At 43.9% G+C, this 27,383-nt stretch overlaps 1 protein-coding gene across 5 annotated transcripts in view; it reads right to left on the bottom strand.

Annotated features, from left to right (window-relative positions):
• The window catches only part of cnsta (consortin, connexin sorting protein a), a 60,733-nt gene extending 33,786 nt beyond the window's left edge, over window positions 1–26,947 (bottom strand). For 2 of the 5 annotated variants that reach the window (XM_055639283.1, XM_055639287.1), the window contains exons 1-5: window positions 26,819–26,947; window positions 8,691–9,118; window positions 8,208–8,374; window positions 3,338–3,368; window positions 1,972–2,058 (exon numbers count right to left, since the gene is read on the bottom strand). In XM_055639283.1, the coding sequence (XP_055495258.1) occupies window positions 1,972–2,058; window positions 3,338–3,368; window positions 8,208–8,374; window positions 8,691–9,054 (649 nt within the window). In that variant the 5' untranslated portion in view covers window positions 9,055–9,118; window positions 26,819–26,947. Of the gene's footprint in view, window positions 1–1,971; window positions 2,059–3,337; window positions 3,369–8,207; window positions 8,375–8,690; window positions 9,119–9,693; window positions 9,816–15,301; window positions 15,404–26,771 lie in introns of those variants that run through there. The other 3 variants (XM_055639284.1, XM_055639286.1, XM_055639285.1) reach the window with 3 other exon arrangements.
• Window positions 26,948–27,383: the final 436 nt, after the last annotated feature.

Raw genomic sequence — 27,383 nt, 5'->3', positions numbered from 1 at the left:
CAAATCAGGACTGCAAAACTATTAAGGCACCTTATAGACAGTAACAAGTACTTTCATTCACATTCATAACACTGCAGGAGGAAAGGGCTAGAACAACCACTGGATAGGCATAAGGGGTGGATTATTTAAAAAAAAAGCTTACAAATTAACTTTTAGTCCTGATTTCAACTGTCTGTTTGTACATAATTGTTATAATTGCAATGGGAAGCCATGATTGATAGGAACAAAATTTATGCAGTTTCAACTGGAACCTTGGTTACAACCCATTTAAGAGTCATAGAGTCATACGACATGGAAACAGGTCCTTCGGCCCAACTTGCCCATGCTGACCAACATGCCCCATCTACACTAATCCCATCTGCCCACGTATGGCCCATATTAGCCTAGTGTATCCATGTACCTGTCCAAATGTTTTTTAAACATTGTGATAGTACCTGCATGACATAATTTATTGTATAATTTATTTTGAATGGTTACCCATACGGGTATTGATATATTTAAATAGAGTCAGAGCTATCCATGGAATAAGACCCTTTGGTCTACCTAGTTCATGGTCATCAAGTTGGCGTACTGGGTTCTGCTTGTTTGGCCTATATAGCTCTCATATAGCTCTCTAAACCCTTCCTCGCCATATATTTGTCCAAATGTCTTTAAAAATCGCAATTGTACCTGCTAAGTGACATTGTATTCATTTGCCACATGCAAAATGTGCAGTACATTAACAAGCCAATTTGTACGGCTCAACCCTTTAAAAGCACTTTCTAATCCTTTCTTAATCTGTCAATAGAGCGTCTCCTGAATTTATTCATCAGAATATCACTCCTTGTTGTATTATGTTCATCCCATTGAACTCCAACAAAAAAGTCTCTCTTTAATTCTCTAAATGGATTTATTAGTAACTACTTTATAATATAGTAGGTTCTAATTTTGGTATCAGCGTGCAATTGAAAATATCTGTATCTCCCCTGATGAAATGCAGTTATAATGTTAAAGATCTGACAAGTCACTTATTGGTTTTCCCTCTTCCACAGAGACAACCTATATAACTTTTCTTGATAATTACAAATATCATTCTGATTTCAAACGTGGAAATATATTTTCCACCTCCAGAGCTTCTAAATCATGACAAGATCTCCACCAGAATTGTGCAGAGTACTGTAAATAATGTCCAAACAATGTTCTATAAAAAAATCTTCCTATTTTACAATGTTATGCCACATAATGCGATACATCATAACATGGTCAAGATTTGTCTTTTCAAAAAACCTATTTGATTAATCCAACTGTTTGTTTTTCCCCAGTGCCCATCAAATATTTCCTGCTTCGGCTTTTTTATAGGACACTCAAATGTACTTGATCGCTGAACCTGGTCAACGAATGAACCAAGTATGTTTGTGATACCAAAACTGGAGGAGTCTGTTATGAACAGGTACAATTTTCTTGAAATAGCCATTTTAAGTTATCTGAGCAATCTTACTCAAAGTTTTCAATCTTATTTGCCAACAAAGTTTATAAAAAGCATTTCTCTTTGTACTATGTATCCCTCCCCAACCTCCTCGATAACACCAACTTGCTTTATCATTTATCCAGTTCTGACAAAGTGTCTTTCACCTGAAATGAGAAAACAAGTTCATTTCTCTCTCCATAAATCCTGTCTGATTTCCTAGGTGCTTTCAGCGTTTTGTTTCTCTTCATAAAATCAAATTGATTTCAGTATTAATAGTTTTTACAGCAGGGAAAACAACCCAATTTTGCAGCTGAAATTCTATGCATAAAGACAGAAATTTCTGCAACAGAAAAACATGGCTTCAAAAAGAAACTACAAATTTAAGAATTAAATATCTGTCGTACAAAAACTGAAACTTTAGTAAGCCGTAACTAGAAGCCTTATAGACCAGAAACACAAAAGTATATTGAAGCCCACAATTTTTTTAAATGACAGTGTTCATTATTGATATATGGTGTCCATACCCCAGTGCTCCTGAATGGCAGCAAGATTTGTCAGCAATTTTTGATGATACAGTTTCTCCAGCTGAATAAATTCTATTGCTTTCTCATCTATGCATAAGGTAAAGGAAGATCACTTATTGCTCAAGCTGAATACATAATCATTTACTCAAACTCACAATTATAGCAGTGTAAAATTCTACTGAAAAGGCAAGGATTTCTAATATAGAATTGCAGAAACAATATTTCTGTCCCAACACCTCAGCTAAGGTACAATAAATTCTGTGCTTAACAATATTATGTTTTTTACACATCAAGAAAATGAGATTAATATAATCTGAAACGATACTGCAGAATATCTGCTGGAAAACATGAGTGAGCACGTGATAAAGGGGAAATAGACATGGCTGGACCATGACTGATGTTTGAATGTTGATAGTGGAGTTGAACACTGATATACATGAAGGCAAAAGAGAAAATGACTAAGCTTCAAGAGGTATTCTGTGAATCTCTATTTATTAGAAAAGACAATTGAGCGTCCATTGAGTACAGATAAAGTATAAAAGCACAAAATTTAGTGCAAAATAAACTCCAATAAAAAATAATTCCAATGAGGTACATGGGAGGTCCGGGCTACAATCCAGCTGGTGAAAAGACAGTTCAGTTGCCTGAGAATAGCTGGGAAGAAACTGCCCCTGAATCTGGAGGCAGGAGTTTTCAAACTTCTGATACCAAGTTACAAGGTGCTCAATCTTTTATCTGTATTTCGTCTCGTCATTATTTGATATGTGGCTTACAATGGTAGTGTCATCTGCAAATTTGTAAATTGTTGGATTGACATTTGGCTGCACAGTCATGAGTGTACAAGGAGTATAGTAGGGAGCTGAGAACACATCCTTGCACAGCACCAGTGTTGAGGATTATCGTAGAGGATGATTTATCACCGATCCTCACTGATTGTGGTCTCTTGGTCAGGAAGTCAAGGATCCAGTTGCAGATGGGAGTGCTGACTCCAAGGTCCACGTGTTCAGTACCCTCAGATTCAGATTCAATTTTAATTGTCATTGTCAGTGTACAGTACAGAGACAATAATATTCTCTCTACATCACCCATAGGTTGAGTAGAGAGAATATGCATAGAGGTACTGCTTTTTATATGTTTACAATATGGGCATTAGGATAAAGAGCACTAACTCACCTCTGATGATGTGCTAAATATTTAACATTGGGAGTAGCAAATCTCCACCTGAATGGTCAGAGGAAAAAAATTAAACCAATGATCCTGCTTAATTGATTAACTATGGAAGGGACAAAAAATAAAATAAAAAATAAAAGGCGATTAAGAGGAAAGAATTTATGAAAATATGAAAAAGTAGAAAGATAAAGGATACATTCTTCTTCATCAAAATAGATTTCAGCGGTCTGAAAATGAGAAAATAACAATTGGTGATCCCAGAATTAATCCATCATCGCATTTACTGTGGTGCACTTAGACTAAATGTAGAGGTGTATAATCGAATATATACAAAGTTAATGCAAAAAGTTACATTGTTGGTTCTGTCTTTTTAAATACTGCAGAAATTTACAACATTTATCAAGATTAAAACTATGTAATCTATGAAAATGTACATATGCAAAATGGTTGCACATAAAATTAAAAACAAACTCTCAATTATGAGCACTGGCGTATTTATGAAGTTTTACTCAGTAATTATCAAGTTGTCTATTGAGTTCTATAATTAGAATGTTATTTATCAAAACAGCATCCAAATATAATTCCGATGAATAAATTACATTATCATTAAATTGAAAAATAAACGATAAAGCAATTTTTTGCAACTTGGAGAATCTCAAAGTACAGTGTTTGTTGATAGCCTGGTAATTATCCTTCAAACATATAAATAAAAATAAGCACTCTGAACATCCATTTTAGTAATACAAATAAAAATGTTGTATAAAATACAACCCCAATTCCTAACCTCTACCCAGCCAACTTTGAAAAAACATGGTGATAGAATCATAAAGTCATTACAGCGCTATCAAATTCATGCCAACATGTATAAATTAAATTCTGTCCTATTCATTCAATTTTTTTCCTGCAGCCATACAAATTATTTTATTTCAAACGTGCATCTCTTTTCCTTTTAAAAGCCGTGATTTACTGTTTGTTTCCGGTCTTAAATACCACACATTAATGTGTTTTTAAGGATAATTTAAATCTAGAAATCCCCCATTTAATGCCCACTTTGATTAACCCCCCCCCCCCCCCCCTAATCATCATTAACAGAAAAAAAAGTGTTTATACCATGTAAACCAGTCACGGTTTAGGTTATTTTTATCAAGCCTGGCAACCTCTCATCTCCCAACATAAACAACCCCATATTCACCAGTTGTGTAGCACAAGGATCACTGCTGGAATAATTACTGTTGGTTGTGTATATTCATAATTTGGATGCGAATGGCAAAATCTTATATAATCTTATATAATTGTATAAGGGGTAAGAGCGTTGTAAAAACAAGCCTGAAGGCTTTGTGTCTCAATGCAAGGAGTATTCGTAATAAGGTGGATGAGTTGAACGTGCAGATAGCCATTAATGATTATGATATAGTTGGGATCACGGAGACATGGCTCCAGGGTGACCAAGGCTGGGAGCTGAACATCCAGGGATATTCAATATTCAGGAGGGATAGAGAGAAAGGAAAAGGAGGTGGGGTAGTGTTGCTGGTTAGAGAGGAGATTAACGCAATGGAAAGGAAGGACATTAGTTTGGAGGATGTGGAATCGGTATGGGTAGAGCTGCGAAACAATAAGGGGCAGAAAACGCTGGTGGGTGTTGTGTACAGGCCACCTAACAGTAGTAGTGAAGTTGGAGATGGTATCAAACAGGAAATTAGAAATGCTTGCGACAAAGGCAAAACAGTTATAATGGGTGACTTCAATCTACATATAGATTGGGTGAATCAAACTGGCAGGGGTGCTGAGGAAGAGGATTTCTTGGAATGTATGCGGGATAGTTATCTAAATCAACATGTAGAGGAACCAACGAGAGAGCTGGCTATTTTAGACTGGGTATTGAGTAATGAGGAAGGGTTAGTTAGTAGTCTTGTTGTGCGTGGCCCCTTGGGCAAGAGTGACCATAATATGGTTGAGTTCTTCATTAGGATGGAGTGTGACATTGTTAATTCAGAAACAATGGTTTTGAACTTAAAGAAAGGTAACTTTGAGGGTATGAGACGTGAATTGGCCAAGATTGACTGGCAATTAATTCTAAAAGGGTTGACGGTGGATATGCAATGGAAGGCATTTAAAGACTGCATGGATGAACTACAAAAATTGTTCATCCCAGTTTGGCAAAAGAATAAATCAGGGAAGGTAGTGCATCCATGGATAACAAGGGAAATCAGGGATAGTATCAAAGCAAAGGATGATGCGTACAAACTAGCCAGAAAAAGCAGCGTACCGGAGGACTGGGAGAAATTCAGAGACCAGCAGAGGAGGACGAAGGGCTTAATTAGGAAAGGAAAAATGGATTATGAAAGAAAACTGGCAGGGAACATAAAAACTGACTGCAAAAGTTTTTATAGATATGTGAAAAGAAAGAGATTAGTTAAAACAAATGTAGGTCCCTTGCAGTCAGAAACAGGTGAGTTGATCATGGAGAACCAGGATATGGCGGACCAATTGAATAACTACTTTGGTTCCGTCTTCACTAAGGAAGACATAAATGATCTGCCGGAAATAGCAGGGGCCCGCGGGTCAAAGGAGGTGGAGGAATTGAGTGAAATCCAGGTTAGTCGGGAAGTGGTGTTGGGTAAATTGAATGGATTAAAGGCCGATAAATCCCCAGGGCCAGATAGGCTGCATCCCAGAGTACTTAAGGAAGTAGCTCCAGAAATAGTGGATGCATTAGTAATAATCTTTCAAAACTCTTTAGATTCTGGAGTAGTTCCAGAGGATTGGCGGGTAGCAAACGTAACCTCACTTTTTAAGAAGGGAGGGAAAGAGAAAACGGGGAATTACAGACCAGTTAGCCTAACATCGGTAGTGGGGAAACTGCTAGAGTCAGTTATTAAAGATGGGATAGCAGCACATTTGGAAAGTGGTGAAATCATTGGACAAAGTCAGCATGGATTTACGAAAGGTAAATCATGTCTGACGAATCTTATAGAATTTTTCGAGGATGTAACTAGTAGCGTGGATAGGGGAGAACCAGTGGATGTGGTGTATCTGGACTTCCAGAAGGCTTTCGACAAGGTCCCACATAAGAGATTAGTATACAAACTTAAAGCACATGGCATTGGGGGTTCAGTATTGATGTGGATAGAGAACTGGCTGGCAAACAGGAAGCAAAGAGTAGGAGTAAACGGGTCCTTTTCACAATGGCAGGCAGTGACTAGTGGGGTACCGCAAGGCTCAGTACTGGGACCCCAGCTATTTACAATATATATTAATGATCTGGATGAGGGAATTGAAGGCAATATCTCCAAGTTTGCGGATGACACTAAGCTGGGGGGCAGTGTTAGGTGTGAGGAGGATGCTAGGAGACTGCAAGGTGACTTGGATAGGCTGGGTGAGTGGGCAAATGTTTGGCAGATGCAGTTTAATGTGGATAAATGTGAGGTTATCCATTTTGGTGGCAAAAACGGGAAAGCAGATTATAATCTAAACGGTGGCCGATTGGGAAAGGGGGAGATGCAGCGAGACCTGGGTGTCATGGTACACCAGTCATTGAAGGTAGGCATGCAGGTGCAGCAGGCAGTAAAGAAAGCGAGTGGTATGTTGGCTTTCATAGCAAGAGGATTTGAGTATAGGAGCAGGGAGGTTCTACTGCAGTTGTACAGGGTCTTGGTGAGACCACACCTGGAGTATTGCGTGCAGTTTTGGTCTCCAAATCTGAGGAAGGACATTATTGCCATATAGGGAGTGCAGAGAAGGTTCACCAGACTGATTCCTGGGATGTCAGGATTGTCTTATGAAGAAAGACTGGATAGACTTGGTTTATACTCTCTAGAATTTAGGAGATTGAGAGGGGATCTTATAGAAACTTACAAAATTCTTAAGGGGTTGGACAGGCTAGATGCAGGAAGATTGTTCCCAATGTTGGGGAAGTCCAGGACAAGGGGTCACAGCTTAAGGATAAGGGGGAAATCCTTTAAAACCGAGATGAGGAGAACTTTTTTCACACAGAGTGGTGAATCTCTGGAACTCTCTCCCACAGAGGGTAGTTGAGGCCAGTTCATTGGCTATATTTAAGAGGGAGTTAGATGTGGCCCTTGTGGCCAAGGGGATCAGAGGGTATGGAGAGAAGGCAGGTACGGGATACTGAGTTGGATGATCAGCCATGATCATATTAAATGGCGGTGCAGGCTCGAAGGGCCGAATGGCCTACTCCTGCACCTAATTTCTATGTTTCTATGTTTCTATCTTGATTAATACATTTGCAGATGATGCAAGAGTTGGTGGTGTTGATAGCGAAAAGGGTGGTCTTAAGTTTCATTATGGTATTGGTCAGTTGGAGAAGGACTAACAATGAGAAATGGAATTGAATCTTGATAACTGTGCGTTTGATGCACTTTAGGAACACTAATATGGGTAAGATATACATAATGAATGGTAAGATCCTAGGAGTATTGAGGAACAAAGGGACCTGAAAGGATTCCTGGAGTTGGCAACATCCTATCCATCTGTGATGCCAGGAGTTTAGAATATAAGAGTAAGGAAGGTTATGCTACAACTATATAAAATATTGCTTAAGCCAGAGTTGGTGGCACAATGTGCAGATCTGGTAACCACACCATAAATTGAATAGGATTGCACTGGAGTGTGGACGAGATTCACCAGGAGGGTGCCTAGGATGAAGTACTTAAGTTAAAAGGACAGAATAGATTCCCCGGAATTTTTTTGCCATGGAGTGGAGGAGGCTGAGGGCCAACCAGATTAAGATAATTGATGAGAAAGACAAGTGGATACCTCATGAAGCGGAGATGGATCAAAGGTTCCCTGGAGTCAGGGCAGATGTCCTATGCTGAACATTTTATCACATGTTCCAAGATCTCCAATTGTATCCTTACAGTTTTACCTGACAACTAGTGATTCCCCTTTATTCTGGTCACAACTCTCTTGAACATGTGAATTTTAAGGGAAAATATTTAAAATATACTGAATTTATCAAAGCAAATACACATATTCAGAACTCATTCTTCCTTTTATTGATGCTTTATCTGTGAGAAACATGGGTAAAAATATAGCACTCCCTGCACCTGATGAAGGAGGTACGGCAGCGTACTGCAATCGTTTAACTCTGTAGCTTTCTGGATGCAGTTGAGTAGAGCCTGTAGGAGTTCTTCCTTGTCAACTTGCTGACAATTTACTTCCAACTCATCACTTCCCTTGCAGGAGGCAATGCCCGGAGATTTGGATATACCATCTGCCAAAAAAATAAAATATGACATTGCTGAAAGATCCAGAAGAAGTATTGCAATGCACTTCTGTCACAATGGCATGAAATTCTCAGCAGTGACCAAACAAATTAAAATAAATATCAGATAAGAAGTCTCGACACATCAGAAAACATTTCTACATTTCAGCGGGGCAAGTTCAGAGAGAAATACCATCCACTACATTTATTTGAAAGAAACACAAAATAACAACTATTTCTTTCCATCTTGTTAAAATACCATAAACAGTTGTAATTCACAGTTTTGATTAGTTTGAGCAGTAAATGATTCCGTTTGAAAACTTACCTGCAGGGATGGTTTTTAATATGATGGGCGTATCTGAATCACACGTCATTTCTTTCTCCACTGACGGTTTGGTGTTCGAGCTAGTGATGCCGTTCAAAACATCAGTCTTAACATTACAATCTGCCTCCATGCAGTCTGTTTGTGTAATCTCAAAGTCAGTTCTTTCACAGTCTTCTTCATTGTTATTGATTAAATCGTGCTCCTGGCCTCCCATTATTTCATCAGTGGATGATGACACTAACTGTGCTTCACAAATCTGATTTTTATTTTCATCTGAAGTTACTGAGGTGGAATTTCCAACACACTCATTACAGACATTGTCAGCTGTTTCCACTTCAACCTTAACCAATTCTCCTTCATCCATGAGAACGTTCTACTGTAGATCAGCCTGGAAACATCAATTTCCTTCAAAATCTTTTAATGTTGATCTAGTAAAAAAAGTATTAAATCAATTTAGTAAGGGAAATATTCATTCAAATCAAACCCATGACAGTTTTAACTTGATAACTTGATTTTTCTTATAATTATTAATTTATTTTATTTTAAATTATATATTATGTATTGCAATTATGGGCCTGTTAAGTAGCAGCAAGAAATAATTAAATTGTTCTGTTGTCAGTGCATATGACAATTAGTCGCTTTTGACTCTTGGGAGTCCCTTGACCCATGTGTGTTTACCTAAGTTTATATGCGGCTTGTTTGCTGCTGCAAGCAAGATTTTTCATTGGACCTGTATCTCACCATCCTTCCGTATATATGACTATAAACTCGACAATCAAATAAAAATGATTCACGAGGCAAAATAAAACTGTTCATGTTGGCATTTCCATATGATATTTCTTGGTCCATTATATTGATCATTGTGAAACATTTATATATTACCGGAGTGAGTCAAGAAATAATTAGCTTGTAAAAGATGTAGTTTATGTTATTGAATATTTTAAAAGGAAGACAGAGGAATAGAGTTTTCAAGAAGGAATCACAGTGCTTCACCATCACATACCTCTACTTTTAACCGCAGCAGCTTTAATATACACTAATGGAGCTGGAATTATCGCGGCTGCTGGCACCAGACTTGCCCTCCAATGGATCCTAGTTAAAGGAAGTAAAGTGTACTCATTCCAATTTCAAAGCCTCGAAAGAGTCCTGTATTGTTTTGTTTTTAATTTTTTTTTAAATATAGGTGCAGGAGTAGACCATTCGGCCCTTCAAGCCAGCACCGCCATTCAATGTGATCATGGCTGATCATCCCCAATCATTACCCCGTTCCTGCTTTCTCCCCATATCTCCTGACTCCGCTATCTTTAAGAGCCCTATCTAGTTCTTTCTTGAAAGTATCCAGAGAACCGGCCTCCACCACCCACTGAGGCAGAGGATTCCACAGACTCACAACTGTGTGAGAAAAAGTGTTTCCTCATCTCCATTCTAAATGGCTTACCCCTTATTCTTAAACTGTGGCCCCTGGTTCTAGACTCCCCCAACATCGGGATCATGTTTCTTGCCTCCAGCATGTCCAAACCCTTAATAATCTTATATGTTTCAATAAGATCCCCTCTCATCCTTCTAAACTCCAGAGTATACAAGCCCAGCCGCTCCATTCTCTCAGCATACGACATTTCCGCCATCCCAGGAATTAACCTTGTAAACCTACGCTGCACTCCCTCAATAGCAAGAATGTCCTTCCACAAATGAGGGGACCAAAACTGCAAACAATACTCCAGGTGTGGCCTCACTAGGGCCCTATACCACTGCAGAAGGACCTCTTTGCTCCTATACTCAACTCTTCTTGTTATAAAGGCCAAAATGCCATTCGCTTCTTCACTGTCTGCTGTACCTGCATGCTTACTTTCATTGACTAATGAACAAGGAACCCCCAGATCCCATTGTACTTCCCCTTTTCCCAACTTGACACCATTTAGATAGTAATCGGCCTTCCTGTTTTTGCTACCAAAGTGGATAACCTCACATTTATCCACATTAAACTGCATCTGCCATGTATCTGCCCACTCACCCAACCTGTCCAAGTCACCCTGCATTCTCATAGCATCCTCCTCACAGTTCACACTGCCACCCAGCTTTGTGTCATCTGCAAATGTCCTAATGTTAGAAACATAGAACATAGACATAGAAATTAGGTGCAGGAGTAGGCCATTCGGCCCTTCGAGCCTGCACCGCCATTCAATATGATCATGGCTGATCATCCAACTCAGTATCCCGTACCTGCCTTCTCTCCATACCCCCTGATCCCCTTAGCCACAAGGGCCACATCTAACTCCCTCTTAAATATAGCCAATGAACTGGCCTCAACTACCCTCTGTGGCAGAGAGTTCCAGAGATTCACCACTCTCTGTGTGAAAAAAGTTATTCTCATCTCGGTTTTAAAGGATTTCCCCTTTATCCTTAAGCTGTGACCCCTTGTCCTGGACTTCCCTAACATCGGGAACAATCTTCCTGCATCTAGCCTGTCCAACCCCTTAAGAATTTTGTAAGTTTCTACAAGATCCCCTCTCAATCTTCTAAATTCTAGAGAGTATAAACCAAGTCTATCCAGTCTTTCTTCATAAGACAGTCCTGACATCCCAGGAATCAGTCTGGTGAACCGTATTTAACCGTATTCAAATGTTACTTTGAATCCCTTCATCTAAATCATTGATGAATATTGTAAATAGCTGCGGTCCCAGCACTGAGCCTTGCGGTACCCCACTAGTCACTGCCTGCCATTCTGAAAGGCACCCGTTAATCCCAACTCTTTGTTTCCTGTCTGCAAACCAATTTTCTATCCATGTCAGTACCCTACCCCCAATACCATGTGCTCTCATTTTGCCCACTAATCTCCTATGTGGGACCTTATCAAATGCTTCCTGAAAGTCCAGGTATACTAGATCCACTGGCTCTCCCTTGTCCATTTTCCTAGTTACATCCTCAAAAGATTCCAGAAGATTAGTCAAGCATGATTTCCCCTTTGTAAATCCATGCTGACTCGGACTAATCCTGTGACTGCTATCCAAATGTGTCGCTATTTCATCTTATATAATTGACTCCAGCATCTTCCCCACCACTGATGTCAGGCTAACTGGTCTATAATTTCTGTTTTCTCTATCGTGCCTTTCTTAAAAAGTGGGATAACATTAGCTACCCTCCAATTCACAGGAACTGATCCTGAATCTATAGAACATTGGAAAATTATCACCAATGCGTCCACAATTTCTAGAGCCACTTCCTTAAGTACCCTGGGATGCAGACCATCAGGCCCTAGGGATTTATCAGCCTTCAGTCCCATCAGTCTACCCAGCACCATTTCCTGCCTAATGTGGATTTCCTTCAGTTCCTCCGTCACCCCAGATCCTCTGGCCACTACTATATCAGGAAGTTTTTTTGTGTCCGCCTTAGTGAAGACAGATCCAAAGTACCTGTTCAACATATCTGCCATTTCCTTGTTCCCCACCTTTTTCAGTCTTCAAGGGTCTTAACTTTGGTCTTAACTAATTTTTTCCTCTTCACATATCAAAAGAAGCTTTTACTATCCTTTTTTATATTCTTGGCTAGCGTCCCTTCGTACCTCATCTTTTCTCCCCATATTTCCTCTTTAGTTCTCTTCTGTTGCTCTTTAAACATTACCCAATCCTCTTGCTTCCCGCTCATCTTTGCTACGTTGTACTTCTTCTCTTTTATCTTTATACTGTCCCTGACGTCCCTTGTCAGCCACGGTCTCCCCTTACTCCAGTTGGAATCTTTCTTCCTCTTTGGAATGAACTGATCCTACAGCTTCTGTATTATTCCCAGAAATATCTGCCATTGTTGTTCCACTATTTATTTTTCGTCACTACCTCCCCGAGTCGGGAGTGGGTAATTTGCGCGCCTACTACCTTCCTTGGATGTGGTAGCCGTTTCTCAGACTCCTTCTCTGGAATCGAAGCCCAATTGTGGTAACCATGGTACGCACAGATAGTACCATTGAAAGTTGATTGGGCAGACATTAAAATGTATTGTCGCCGTCACGAGGATGAACAATCGGCCCCAGGTTATCTGGAGTCACCAAAGCTGTCGGGCAAGTCCGGATTGGTTTTGGTCTGATCATCTCCAATGGGCTCAGCGCTCGTTAGCATGTATTAGCTCTAGAATTACCACAATTATCTAAGTAAGAAAGTGAGCGATCAAAGGAACCATAACTGATTTAATGAGCCATTCGCAGTTTGACTGTACCAGTCGTGTGTACTTAGACATGCATGGCTTAATCTTTGAGACAAGCATATGCTACCGGCAGGATCAGCCTGAGAGAAACCTTCACTAAACCATAACCGACAACAATGGGGGTTGCAGCACCACGCACACCACAAACGCCCCCGTCTCTCTCTCTCTCTCGCTCAAAAGGTGCTGAGAAAATGCAAACCGTTCCGCCTTTGCGAACAACCACCATAGAGGCTCGCATGTGCTTCCACCCGAAGCGATGACCTCGGAGGCTTGACTCAGACCACTGGGTGGAGAACCAGGTCATAATCTTATATTTGCTTTTAAGATCGATACACACTGTGTGTGCTCGCAGAAATCTGTGTTGTATGACTGCTTATCAGTACATTGTCCTGTCTGTATGTTGAGCCACGTCAAAGAAGATTTTCTGTTACGACAGACAATAAAGTTTTCTGAATCTGAATCTGAATCGAGGACTCACACCGCAAGAGCAGGCGATTCGGTGGCCCAGAGGAGAAAACCCACACCTGTCGGCCGACGACCTCACGCCAGTGGGTGAAGCATTGCGGATCACCCGTGCCCAGGACTGCCGCGACGAGTGGGCATTCGTCACACTTTCACCCTGGCAATGTCTTGTCCCTGACCACTTGCGCGGCAGGACCCGCCCATTGTGGAGTCTGGCAAATGAGCCTGAAACACTAGCGGTTGTTGTCCACTGGCCTGTTCGGCCTCTCCTGCGCCACCAGCAGTGGCTGCCTCGCCAACAGTCTTTCTGTCCTTTCTACTTTTTGTATGTGTTAAAAGTATGTTTTTGTATTCCTTGGGTTGTTTTATGTGGGGGGTGGGGTTGGGGGAAACTTTTTTCCAATCTCTTACTTTGACAGAGGAGCAATTTTTTTTCCGTATTGTATCTCCGTCCTGCGCTTCAAGCCACAGGAGTCCGCAGGACTTTAACATTGCAGAGCTTGCAATCCCTTTGCCGGGGATCGAAGCTCCTACCGCGGGGCCTGTGGACTTTAACATCGTGAAGCCCGCGATCTCTGGTAAGAAGAGGCTGACTCGGGAGCTCCATGCCGCGGAGAGAATTTCAACCGCCCCGAAGTGGGAGTTTCGATGACCCCGACGAGAACTTTGATCGACTGCGGATGGTTTGACTGCCGCGACCACGGGAGAACAAAGAGGAAGAAGATTGAACTTTACTGCCTTCCATCACAGTGAGGAATGTGGAATCCACTGTGATGGATGTTTATGTAACTTTTATGTGGTTGTGTGTCTTGTTGCGTTTCACTTAGTATGGCAGTATGGTAACTCAAATTTCACTGGTACATGTGACAATAAACTGACCGTGACCTTGAATCTTGAAAAGCAGAGATGCTAAAGAAGGTTGAATGGGATAATAGGAGTTTGAATATGGAGTTTGAATAATCTTTTATGGTATACGAGGGCTGTATGTTAGATCAGTATTACTACCCAAATTTACTGCCTGAACAATTAGACCAGTTCAGTGGCCAGGGAAAAGTAATGCAAAATATCCAGCTGCCAATTTGGGTCAAGAACTCATATCTTCAAATTACAAGTCCAATCCTTCAGATATTAGCCCATGAACTTAACCACTATACTATTTTATTTTACACAAATGGAACATGGAAAGTCAGCCAAAAAAATCTTGGAATTCAAGCCTCAATGTAACAAAAACATGGGGGTGATTTAGTCCATTACACAAACAAGCATTTGAGAGACCAGCAATATGGATGGGGATAAACATGGTCATTGTTGCAAGCATCCTCTGCCGACTGGGAAGGGGCATTTCCAAGTGACTTCACTTCACACCCACCAAGCGCAAGCCACAAAATTCTTAGGCTGGGTAGAGCGAGCAGAGGTGGAAGCACTGAGTAGATTCCCTCGCTCACTCACAGGGTCAGTGAAGCCAACCTGCACCTGCTCACTCTTCCATCACAGCAGTTTCTGTGACCCACATGACACACTTTTATTTTGTTTCTGATTTACAAACAGCTTGGGTTATGAACAGTGCTCAGGTGCAGAACCCTGATGTTAGCTGGGGACTTCCTGCAACTACAATTTCATGCAATATGTAATTATCCAAAGGTAAACTGACACGTTAATCCACAATTTCTAGTTTGATATTCGCCTGAAGTTTCTAGGGACGATAAACCCTACATCCTCACCACTCCCTACATACTATGGGAACAGCAACTTTCACCACAATCTCAACTCCAACTTGATTGGTACAGCATTAAGGTAATTGAGGTCTTGCAGCAATAAGAGTAAATTCGGCCCACTGAAGTGCTTTGACATTTGGCTTGGGTATGTTGCCAGATATTGTCCAAAGTATCAGAAATATTTACAAATATATAGGCCTTGACAATCAAAATGTTTTTAAAATATTAAAACACTCTACTCACCCTCAGACTAACTTAGTTTTCATACAGTGTGGTGCACAGTACTCCCAAATGCTGTCTAATCAGATTTGTGCAGATACAGTGTAGCTTAATCCACTTGCATTCTGGTTAGAGAAACAAATGAGAAAGTCATGTTTAAGAAAGAACTGCAGAAGCTGGAAAAATCGAAGGTAGACAAAAATGCTGGAGAAACTCAACAGGTGAGGCAGCATCTATGGAGCGAAGGAATAGGCGATGTTTCGGGATGAGACCCTTCTTCAGAACATCATGATCACTGTCCAAAACTAGAGGATTGCACATACAGATTCAGATTCAGATTCAACTTTAATTGTCATTGTCAGTGTACAGTACAGAGACAACGAAATGCATTTAGCATCTCCCTGGAAGAGCGACATAGCATATGATTTAAATAAATATTTACATTAGCATATATACAGACATAGTGTTTTCCCTGTGGGAGGAGTGTCCGGGGGGGGGGTGATTGGCAGTCACCGAGGTACGTTGTTGAGTAGAGTGACAGCCGCCGGGAAGAAACTGTTCCTGGACCTGCTGATCCGGCAACGGAGAGACCTGTAGCGCCTCCCGGATGGTAGGAGGGTAAACAGTCCATGGTTGGGGTGAGAGCAGTCCTTGGCGATGCTGAGCGCCCTCCGCAGAAAACGCTTGCTTTGGACAGACTCAATGGAGGGGAGCGAGGAACCGGTGATGCGTTGGGCAATTTTCACCACCCTCTGCAATGCCTTCCGGTCGGAGACAGAGCAGTTGCCATACCATACTGTGATGCAGTTGGTAAGGATGCTCTCGATGGTGCAGCAGTAGAAGTTCACCAGGATCTGAGGAGACAGATGGACCTTCTTCAGTCTCCTCAGGAAGAAGAGACGCTGGTGAGCCTTCTTGATCAGAGTTGAGGTATTGTGGGTCCAAGAGAGGTCATCGGAGATGTTAACACCCAGGAACCTGAAGCTAGAAACACGTTCCACCTCCGTCCCGTTAATGTGGATGGGGGTGTGCGTGCCGCCCCTGGACTTCCTGAAGTCTACAATGAGCTTCTTGGTCTTCTTGGAGTTAAGGGCCAGGTTGTTGTCAGCGCACCATGCTGCTAAGTGCTGGACCTCCTCCCTGTAGGCCGACTCATCGTTGTTGCTGATGAGGCCAATCACCGTTGTATCATCTGCATACGTGATGATGGTGTTAGTACCATGTACAGGTGTGCAGTCATAGGTGAAGAGGGAGTGGAGGAGGGGGCTCAGCACACAGCCCTGTGGAACGCCAGTGTTCAGGGTGAGGGTTGAAGAGGTGTGCTTGTCTAACCTAACAGACTGTGGTCTGTTGGTTAGAAAGTCCAGTATCCAGTTGCAGAGGGAGGGATCGATGCCCAGGTTACCGAGTTTGGTGATCAGTTTAGATGGTATAATGGTGTTGAGTGCTGAGCTGTAATCGATGAACAGCATTCTTACGTAAGTGTCTCTGTTGTTGAGGTGGGAGAGGGAGTGAAGTGCCGTTGAGATGGCATCCTCCGTACTCCTGTTCTTGCGGTAGGCAAACTGATAGGGATCCAGTGTGGGGGGTAGGCAGCTTTTGAGGTGTGCCAGGACCAGCCTCTCAAAGCACTTGGTGATGATGGGGGTAAGTACAACTGGGCGGAAGTCGTTGAGGCTTGCTTCAGTGGAGTGTTTTGGCACTGGCACGATGTAGGTGGTTTTAAGGCATGTGGGGACAACTGCTTGGGCAAGTGACAGGTTGAAGATGTCAGTCCAGACGTCTGTCAGCTGCGCAGCACAGGCCCTGAGCACGCGCCCGGGGATGCCGTCAGGGCCAGCAGCCTTACGTGCATTAGTCCTACTCAGTGCCACGTATACGTCGTAGGGGGCGAGTGTGAGGGGTTGGTGATCGGCAGGGAGCACAGCCTTGATGGCTGTCTCTAGATTGTCCCTGTCGAAGCGGCCATAGAAGTGATTGAGCTCCTCAAGGAAGGAGGCGTCGCTGGATGTGGGGGGGTGTTGGGAGGGTCTATAGTCCGTGATGGCCTGGATGCCTTGCCACATGCGTCGGGGGTCGGAGTTGTTGTTGAAGTGCTCCTCAATCCTGAGCTTATGGCAGTGCTTGGCCTTCTTGATGCCCCTCTTCAGGTTAGCCCTTAATGAGCTGTAGGCTCGAGCATCACCTGACCTGAAAGCGGTGTCCCGAGCTTTCAGCAGTAGCCTGACTTCGCTGTTCATCCATGGCTTCTGATTCGGGAATATGGTCACCTGTTTGAGGGAGGTGACACTATTGATGGTGGAGTTTATAAAGTCCGGAATAGAGGATGTGTAGGAATCAATGTCCGTGAAGGAGTCAAGGGTGGCCTGGCCTGCAAACGCCTTCCAGTCAGTGTTTCCAAAACACTGCTGAAGTGTGAAGTCTGCTTCCTCTGACCAGACTTTAACTGTCCTCACAGTTGGTTTAACCCGTCTGATAAGTGGGGAGTACTTAGGGAGCAGGAACAATGAGACGTGATCAGACTGACCAAGGTGGGGGAGGGGGATGGCTGTAAGCTTCAGCCATGTTGGTGTAGACTTTGTCCAGTGTCTTGTCTACTCCAGTGGGGAAGGAGACATGTTGGTGGAATTTGGGGAGTACAGTCTTCAGGTTAGAGTGATTGAAGTCACCTGCAACAATGAAGGAGATTTCCTTCTCTAGTGAATGAATCGGCTTCTGACTACAAAACCATTACGTCACATATAAACCATAGGCCAGGTGTATGAATGCAAGACTATCCACGTGCACAGTTAAGTTCCAAAACCACAAGATTCTCAACTCATCCACAAAACAGCCTGCTTAATTGAGATTATAAAATGTACTTTCTACACTTCCTGTGTACTGTACCGAATATGTAAACTCGACAAGGTTTCTGCAGCAAATTCATGAAACTCTAGCAACTGGAAGATCAAAAAGGTCTTGCAGATTTCTCTCAGCTCACACAACATTTCATAATCCACTATGCAACTGTTTAACAGCTTAACAGATAGCTCACTGATTCTGGCTCACCTGATACCCACTTTTCCGTAAAACTCAATGGATTCACTGGCGTTATAATACTGCATAACATCATGGGAAAAAAAGTGAATTCAAACGGATAGTGGTGTATTAAATGGGAATAACATTCAATAGTTCGCAACTTGCCAGTCTGGTGCCCCTAACGTACCAGATTAATAGCTTTTTCACAAATATCACAATCCTTTACTACTAAGTCAAAACCCTTGGAACATCTACAGAAGTGTGGGAATACTTTCACAAGAACTAACAAGTCTAAGTTTTAAAAAACTGTATAGTATTTATAACACAATAGTAGGCCATTTAAACTACACATACACTTTTGTCCAACCGTGTCAACCGTAATTAACGCTATCTGGCTCAACTACTCCTTGTGAATTCCACATTTAACTGCTATAAAGTAGTTCCCTACTGCATTTATGAATGACCATAATAATATTTACATAATTGTTATGATTTCATTTACAAATTAAAAAACAGCATGCCGACATCTGCACTATTAAATCCTTTCATAATTTTAAAGGTATCCATCAGACAATTCATCACATCTGAAATGCAAAGAATGGGTCGACTGGGCTTATATTTACTGGAATTTAGAAGGGTGAGAGGGGATCTTATAGAAACATAAAATTCTTAAGGGATTGGACAGGCTAGATGCAGGAAAAAAATTCCCGATGTTGGGGGAGTCCAGAACCAGGGGTCACAGTTTAAGAATAAGGGGTAGGCCATTTAGGACTTAAGACGATTTACCCAGAGAGCTGTGAATCTGTGGAATTCTCTGCCACAGAAGGCAGTGGAGGCTAATTCACTGGATGTTTTCAAGAGAGAGTTGGATATAGCTCTTAGGGCTAATAGAATCAAGGGACATGGGGAGAAAGCATGAACAGGGTACTGATTTTGGATGATCCCCCCCTCCCCCTTGGTGAATGCTATGCACTTACCTTTCTCTGTTTCTCTCCCGAGTACAGGCCTCGTGGCTGTGAGTCTGGAATCAATGGGTTAAAGGCTCCTGTACCCGATTGGCCAAGCTGTGTCAGGTGACGGGTGAGTCATCTGAAGCTTAAATACCAGAGTTTCCCCGGATTCTCTCTCTTCTTCGTAGACCCTGACTTGTGAGCGGTCTGCTGGTGTGAGCTGAGGAAGGCCTGGCCACATGCATAGAACTTTGTGTACTTTCACCATTACTTGTTAATAAATATTGAATTGGGACGGATAAGGGCTGACCTTAGTGTTTTCGGGTATTTTGTTTCAGGGTTATATCTCTTTAGGCAGGTTTTAGAGTCTCCGGTTCGACGGCCCATTACGTGGCTGGCTGGAGCACTGTTTAATTGTTTGTTAGTCCATCCATATCCCTGACTGGGTTGTTTGAATCAGGTTTGGGTTTTGTGTTCCATTGAAAAATTAAAACTATTTTTGAACTTGAACCTGGTTTTTCAATTATGTTACGCGGTTCTGAAGTACCTGCATTCGGGAGTCGTAACAAAATGGGGGCTCGTCCTAAGTTTTGAGGACCCTAGACGTTTTGGGGTTTTTTTGGGTCGGCTTCTGGTGACTGAGGAAGTCTGTGTGTGTGTGTGTGAGGGGATTTTTTCTTCCCTGCTTTGAGGCAGTCTGTGTTGTGAGGGAATTTTTTCTTCCCTGTTTGTGGTAGCATTGGTGCCCAGGGTTTAGCTGGTGGTTTGGTGCTACATTAGAGATGGAATTTAAGGTGAAAGAGTTTGTTGAGGCTCCTAGTCGGGAGTTGTTTGATAGATGTACGAAGGAGCATTTGATTTTGCTGGCTGAGAACTATGCCGTGCCTATTGACAAGCATTCAAAGAAACACTCCATTAAATCGGAGTTGTGGGCTGCGTTGGTGGAGGGTGGGGTTTTGCCTGGCTGTGCAGACAGTCCCCCACCTTCTGTTCAGCCAGTTCAGAACATGGAGGCCGTCATTAAACTGAAGGAGATGGAGCTTGAGTCACAGAGAATTGCCTCTTTGTTAAAAGAGAAAGAGCTCATGCATGTTCTTGAAATGAAACGGCTTGAGCTTGAGGAGGAAACCAAAAGGGCTGAATTTCAGCTGCGGGAAAAAGAAATAGATAATTCCTGGGTTTCTTCTAGGGAACTGGAATTTGATATGAGCAAGAACATCTGCCTGGTTCCCCCGTTTCGTGAGAAGGATGTGGACAAGTATTTCAGTGTTTGAACGGGTGCCTTTGTCCTTGAAGTGGCCTAGGGACGTGTCGACCTTGCTATTGCAGTGTGTCCTTGTGGGTAAAGCACGGGAGGTGTACTCGTCTTTATCTGTTGAAAGCAGTCTGGACTATGAGTGTGTGAATTCTACAGTATTAAGGGCTTATGAATTAGTTCCAGAGGCGTACCGGCAGAAGTTCCGGCGCTTTAGGAAGTTTGATAGTAAGACTTATGTGGAGTTTGCTAGGGAGAAGGAGGCACATTTTGACAGGTGGTGCGCTTCTCAAGGAGTGAAGGATTTTGAGCTACTGCGGGCCTTGATGATTATGGAAGACTTTAAGAACTGTCTCCCTGAGAGAGGGTTGCTGTTTACCTTAATGAGCAGAAGGTGAATGAGGTGTCTAAGGCCGCGGTGTTGGCAGATGAGTATGTATTGACTCATAAATCTGATTTTGTTAGGCGATCCTATAGTTTTGGTGCACGGCCGGTTGATCGTAGTGGTGTCGCCGGTGGCAGTGTCAAAGCTGTTTCTGTGCCTGCAAGTGGCAGCACGTTGATACAGGGAGAGGTCCAAGCTGATAAGGTTGACGGAAATTTGAGGACTAAGGAAGGTCCTGTGTGCTACTATTGTAGAGGGAAAGGGCACATGTTAAAGTTGTGTCCCTTGTCGAAAAAGAAGGATGCAAAGCCTGTGGCTTTGGTGGGTACACAGAAGACACCTGTGGTTCCCGAGGTGCCTGAGTCTGATGAGTGTAGGAATTATTCTGCGTTCATCATGAATGGTTTTGTTTCTCTAGAGGATGGGGTTGATAAGAGTTCCAGTGTCCATCTTGCGTGATACTGGTGCTACTCAGTCCTTTATATTGGATAGTGTACTGCCGTTTTCTGGGGAATCATTGGTTGGGTCAAGTGTCCCAGTGGTAGGATTCGGGATGGATGACATGGTAGTGCCTTTGCATACCGCGAGTCTCGAGTCCGAGTTGGTTTCAGGCCGGGTGACTGTTGGGTTACGGCCGTGTTTTCCCGTTGGGGGAGTTTCTGTGATTTTGGGGAATGACTTGGCAGGAGGTAGAGTTTTAGTTACTCCTGAGGTGACGGCTGTTCTGATGGTGCAGAGTCCTGATAGATTGGCTATGCAGCATCCGAGGGTCTTCGCAGCTTGTGCTGTCACGAGGGCTATGGCTAAGAGCCAGGCGAAGTTTGAGGATGTAGTGGACCTGAGTGAGAGCATTTTTGGGGATCAGGATGATGGATCCTGTGTTGTGAAGGGTGTTTCTACATCTCAAGATGGGGTAGTGTATGGAAATATGCCGGTGTCGCTGTCACGTGACCGGCTGGTTGAGGAGCAAAAGACTGATCCAGGTTTATCTGATTTTTTGATTGCGCGGTGTCTGAGCGGGATATGGATTCCACAGCAAAGGGGTATTTTCTAAGGGATGGCTTACTGATGCGAAAGTGGTCTCCCTTGGATATATCTGGGCATGATGATTGGAGCGTGGTTGATCAGATTGTGATACCTCGTCGGTATAGGGACGAGATACTCTGGTTGGCTCATGATGGCCCTCTGGGTGGACATTTGGAGGTCAATAAGACGTATGACCGTATCTTACGGAATTTATTTTGGCCAGGGTTGAAAAAGGACATGAAACAGTAGTGCAGGTGTTGTCACATTTGCCAGGTGGCAGGAAAGCCAAACCAATCGATTGTTCCTGCGCCTTTATATCCAATCCCTGTGGTCGGTGAGCCATTTGAATGGATTCTAGTTGATTGTGTGGGTCCTCAACCTCGGACAAGGGTGGGCAACAAGTTTTTATTGACAATTATGTGTGCGTCTACCCGCTTTCCGGAGGTGGTCCCTTTGCGTAGAATTACGGCCCCTACCATTGTGAAGTCTCTCACTAAGTTTTTTTCGTTGTTTGGTTTGCCCAAGGTTGTGCAGAGTGACCAAGGTTCCAACTTCATGTCGAAGGTTTTTGGTCAGGTAATGAAGTTGTTAGATATTAAGCATTGTTACTCAAGTGCGTATCATCCTGAGGGCCAGGGAGCTCTCGAGAGGTTTCACCAGACTTTGACATCTATGTTGAGGACTTACTGCCTGGAGTTTGAAAAAGACTGGGATGAGGGGGTTCATCTAGTTATGTTTGCGGTGCGTGAGGTCGTGCAGGAGTCTTTAGGGTTCAGTCCTGCTGACCTGGTGTTCGCGCATACTGTCCGTGGTCCGTTGAGGGTCCTGAAGGAGAAATGGTTGCAGGAGGATACAAAAAGTAGTATTTTAGACCACGTCTGTACTTTTTGGTCTAGACTGAGGAGGGCATGCGAACTGGCAATGGGTAATCTTGCTTCTGCTCAGTCTAGGATGAAGGACTGGTTCGACAGGAAGGCTTCTAGTAGGAATTTTTCTCCAGGTGACAAGGTCCTGGTGTTATTGCCTATTCCTGGTTCCAGTCTGCAGGCTCGGTATAGCGGTCCCTATCAGGTGGTTAAGAAGGTTAGTGAGAGGGATTACGTTATTGGTACCCCTGATCGGAGGCGTAAGACTCAGCTCTGTCATGTCAACATGATGAAGCAGTACCATGAGCAGGAGCCTGTGGAGGTTGATGGGGTGGAGCATCCAGTTTCGTACTTCACTAAGGAGTTTAATCGTCATCAGAAGTGGTACTCCACCATTGAGAAAGAAACCCTTGCTGTTTTAATGTCTCTGAATCATTTCAAGGTTTATGTTGGCTCCTCGAATGTCCCTGTCATCGTACTCACGGATCATAATCCTTTGGTATTTTTGCAGAGTATGAAGAATAAGAACCGGCGGTTAATGAGCTGGAGTTTGCAGCTGCAAGACTACAGGCCTCGTGGCTGTGTGTCTGGAATCAAGAGGTTAAAGGCTCCTGTACCCGATTGGCCAAGCTGTGTCAGGTGACGGGTGACTCATCTGAAGCTTAAATTCCAAAGTTTCCCCGGATTCTCTCTCTTCTTCGTAGACCCTGACTTGTGAGCAGACTGCTGGTGTGAGCTGAGGAAGGCCTGGCCACATGGCATAGAACTTTGTGTACTTTCACCATTACTTGTTAACAAATATTGAATTGGGACGGATAAGGGCTGACCTTAGTGTTTTCGGGTATTTTGTTTCAGGGTTATATCTCTTTAGGCAGGTTTTAGAGTCTCTGGTTCGAAGGCCCGGTTCGTGGCTGGCTGGAGCAATGTTTAATTGTTTGTTAGTCCATCCATATCCCTGACTGGGTTGTTTGAATCAGGTTTGGGTTTTGTGTTCCATTGAAAAATTAAAACTATTTTTGAACTTGAACCTGGTTTTTGAATTGTGTTACGCGGCTCTGAAGTACGCGGCTCAGATTTTTGCATTACAGCAGGCTGATAAACTGCTGTTTCTTGAACACCTGTACCCCAGCACTTTTTGCATGAAGCAGTTTACACTGTTATAATAAACACAAATTCATATTACAGTCAGTCTGCATTGCAAGGTCACAATGTGATCTAGTGGAATGGCCAGAGAACAAAATACAATGTCAATACGACCAATATAACTATGAATTAAAGTTGGTAAAAAGATGCCATTCTCAACTCTACAGCAGACCTAGAGTAATATAAGATGAATGAATTATTTCTCTGATTTCTTCCAATAACTAAAAAAAAAACTAAACTTTAGGTATAAATTAAAATGTAATTAATAGACATTTTAGATATTCTCAAATGTGTTAATCCACATTAAAAGTAGATCACAAATGAAATGACAATTTGCAAAGGAACATTCTTTAATTTCTGTAGGAAAGAACTGCAGATGCTGGTTTAAATCGAAGGTAGACACAAAATGCTGGAGTAACTCAGTGGGACAGGCAGCATCTCTGGAGAGAAGGAAAGCGAGAACCTTCTTCTTCTCGACTCGAAACGTCACCCATTCCTTCTCTCTAGAGATGCTGCCTGTCCCACTGAGTTACTCCAGCATTTTGTGTCTATGTTCTTTAATTTCTGTAATGTTTGATGGAATTGGGGTGTACACAACAATGACACAATTGCTTTATCTGACCAAAGCAGATGCAGCAGAGCAAGAATTTACTTATAAATTCACTAGTAGCCCACATAATTAAAAAAAATCTGTAAATCTGAACAGCAAAACTCAAATTTAATGCATAAACTCAAAAAATACTGGAAATAATAAATATTAACTGATTCTCTGTTGCAGATGCTGCCTAACATGGGGATAGTGGGGCTTTGCAGCTTTTTTGCTTTCTAACAGAAAGAAACAGCACTTACTCTCTCCAACCAACATAACGATCTATAAACAAGTTATGTTGACATGACTGGTTTCCCAGTTGTGCTATACAGTTGGCTGCAATACAAACTAAATGAGCAATTTGTAGAGATGCCAAAAGAACACAAAAGTAAAACCTACACATCAACAAGTTATAAGATCACCGTAGAAAGGTACCATCTCAAGGCATAATTATGCACAATACTGCAAGGCACAGTTAACTGTCAATACACTGATGTCACATCTACAACGCTAAGAAGGTAGAAAACCAAAAACCTGTCAATAACAATGAAAACAAAACTTCCCAATATAAACAGAAAATCACCAGAAAGTACAGGAGAGGAGTGAGGGCATAAGGTACACAAAATTGCTGGAGAAACTCAGCGGGTGCAGCAGCATCTATGGAGCGAAGGAAATAGGCGCTGTTTCGGGCCAAAACCCTTCTTCAGACTGATGGGGGGTGGGGGGGAGAAGGAAGGAAAAAGGGAGGACGAGGAGCCCGAGGGCGGGGGGGATGGGAGGAGACAGCTCGCGGGTTAAGGAAGGGGAGGAGACAGCAAGGGCTAGCAAACTTGGGAGAATTCAACGTTAATGCCATCAGGATGCAAACTGCCCAGGCGGAATATGAGGTGCTGTTCCTCCAATTTCCGGTGTTGGGGCGTGAGGGCATAGCGTTTATTAAGTGGGCACTGGAAATGAGCCACGAACAGTGATGGAAAAAGGGGGTAGTTCCCACATGTGAAGTCCAGTAGTTCAATCTGGGCCCAGTTTCACTGAAGTTTAAATAAAACAGCAAGATTTGACCCGCTGTCAGTTCATTGTTCACAATCATCAGGCATAGGCGGAGGTGTGTCCCACACTCCACAACCGGTCGACCACTAGGGCACACCCTAATGCCATTGAAATACAAAACATGTAAGGAACAAATTCGAGGGTGACTGGAGCAGCAGGTAGGTGGAGCGGATTGGGACCGTGTCATGCCTCTCTGTTCCTTGCGTGCAGGTGTCCAATCACATCTAAGCGTCACTGTCACCTCCATCAGTGTACTCATTTCCACTTGCGCAAGGGGGGGGGGGGGGGGGGGGGGGGGGGGGGAGGTGAAGTTGAAGCAGGTAGCCATGGACGGGCAGGGGTGGGACATACACCTGTGGACTGGGTGGATGGCAGGGGTGGGGGTTAAGTGTATTCGTGTCTAGGGCGGAAGGAGCATGAGGCTCCGGGTCGGGGACGTGCGCAGCGGGGAGCGGGGGCGGGGGGTAAGGCACAGCATCAAAGGTAGAGGGAGAGTCAGAACGTGACAGAAATAGCCTGAGAGACGGCAACAAAACGAACCCCCAAAAGAAAAACATTCTCCAAAAGAAAAACGCTCAACGGGTCGGGCAGCATCCGTAAAAAAAGAAACAGAACTGAGATTTGAGATCAAATTCCATTCTACGTTGCCTGGCCGGCTGAAAGTTTGCAACATTTTCCAGGTTCATCTCAGATTTCCAGCATCGGTAATGTTTTGCCGGTGGGGCAGGGGGGAGGGGGCAGCCGCGGCCCGGTGGGGCAGGGCAGGGAGGGGGCAGCCGCGGCCCGGCGGGGCAGGGGAGGGGGCAGCCGCGGCCCGGTGGGGCAGGGCAGGGGAGGGGGCAGCCGCGGCCCGGCGGGGCAGGGGAGGGGGCAGCCGCGGCCCGGTGGGACAGGGGAGGGGAGGGGGGCAGCCGCGGCCCGGTGGGACAGGGGAGGGGGCAGCAGCGGTCCGGCGGGGCAGGGGAGGGGGCAGCCGCGGTCCGGTGGGGCAGGGGAGGGGGCAGGGGGCAACCGCGGCCGTTGCCCGGCAGGTAGGGCCCAGAGTCTCTCTAATCCCCACTATCATCACCGGTCCGGTGCCATTGCCCATTCCCTTTCCAATCGCAGCTCAATATGGGAAACACAAAACACTGTCGCGTTCATTTATTTATTTCCCCCACAAGAGAGGAGGGGGAGGGGATCGGCGCCCCGCAGCCATCACCCCCGTCTTACCTGCCCGCGCGCCCCCGTCACCCCGCGCTCGCGGCCCCGCGTCTCACCCGCTCGCGCTCGCGCTCCGGTTCCCTCCGACATCCAGGCACCGTCACAGCTCGCACTGCGCCGCCGGAGTGAACTCGGCAGTAGCCAAAGAGCGTCATGTTCTCTCCGCCCACGGCCTCCCGCGCGTCCCCCCGCTATCGGCAGCCAGCCGCGGTGCAGCGGCGCTCTCCAAAAGAAAGACTTGCTCCGCCGAATTCACCACTTCAAGCCTCCAGACCGGTACCTCCACTGACTCTGCTTCCCTCACCCTTTTATTTTCCGACATTGCCAACTAAACTGTGGTCTGGGATATTAAAGTTTGCAAAGGATTGTCTCCAGTTTGTGAAACTGCATTCGTTACTAATAATATCTTAGCCTCGGTGACAAAACTCCAGGGAAAGGTACAGGGAGGAGGCTCAAGAAAGCCCACCTGTCCCCCCAGATCCTGACCAACTTTTACCGCTGTACCATAGAGAGTATCCTGACCACCTGCTTTCACGGTATGGTACAGCAGACTGATGCACTGCTGCGGACATTGGAAAGCACTACAGTTTTAAGGCAATTATGTGAAAACCGCGCAGCACA

The sequence above is a fragment of the Leucoraja erinacea genome, chromosome 8 (genome assembly GCF_028641065.1).
Source record: "Leucoraja erinacea ecotype New England chromosome 8, Leri_hhj_1, whole genome shotgun sequence".
NCBI classification, from domain to species: Eukaryota; Metazoa; Chordata; class Chondrichthyes; order Rajiformes; family Rajidae; genus Leucoraja; species Leucoraja erinaceus.
The sequence above is the reverse complement of the archived record's forward strand: the minus strand, read 5'-3'. Positions and strand labels throughout refer to the sequence as shown.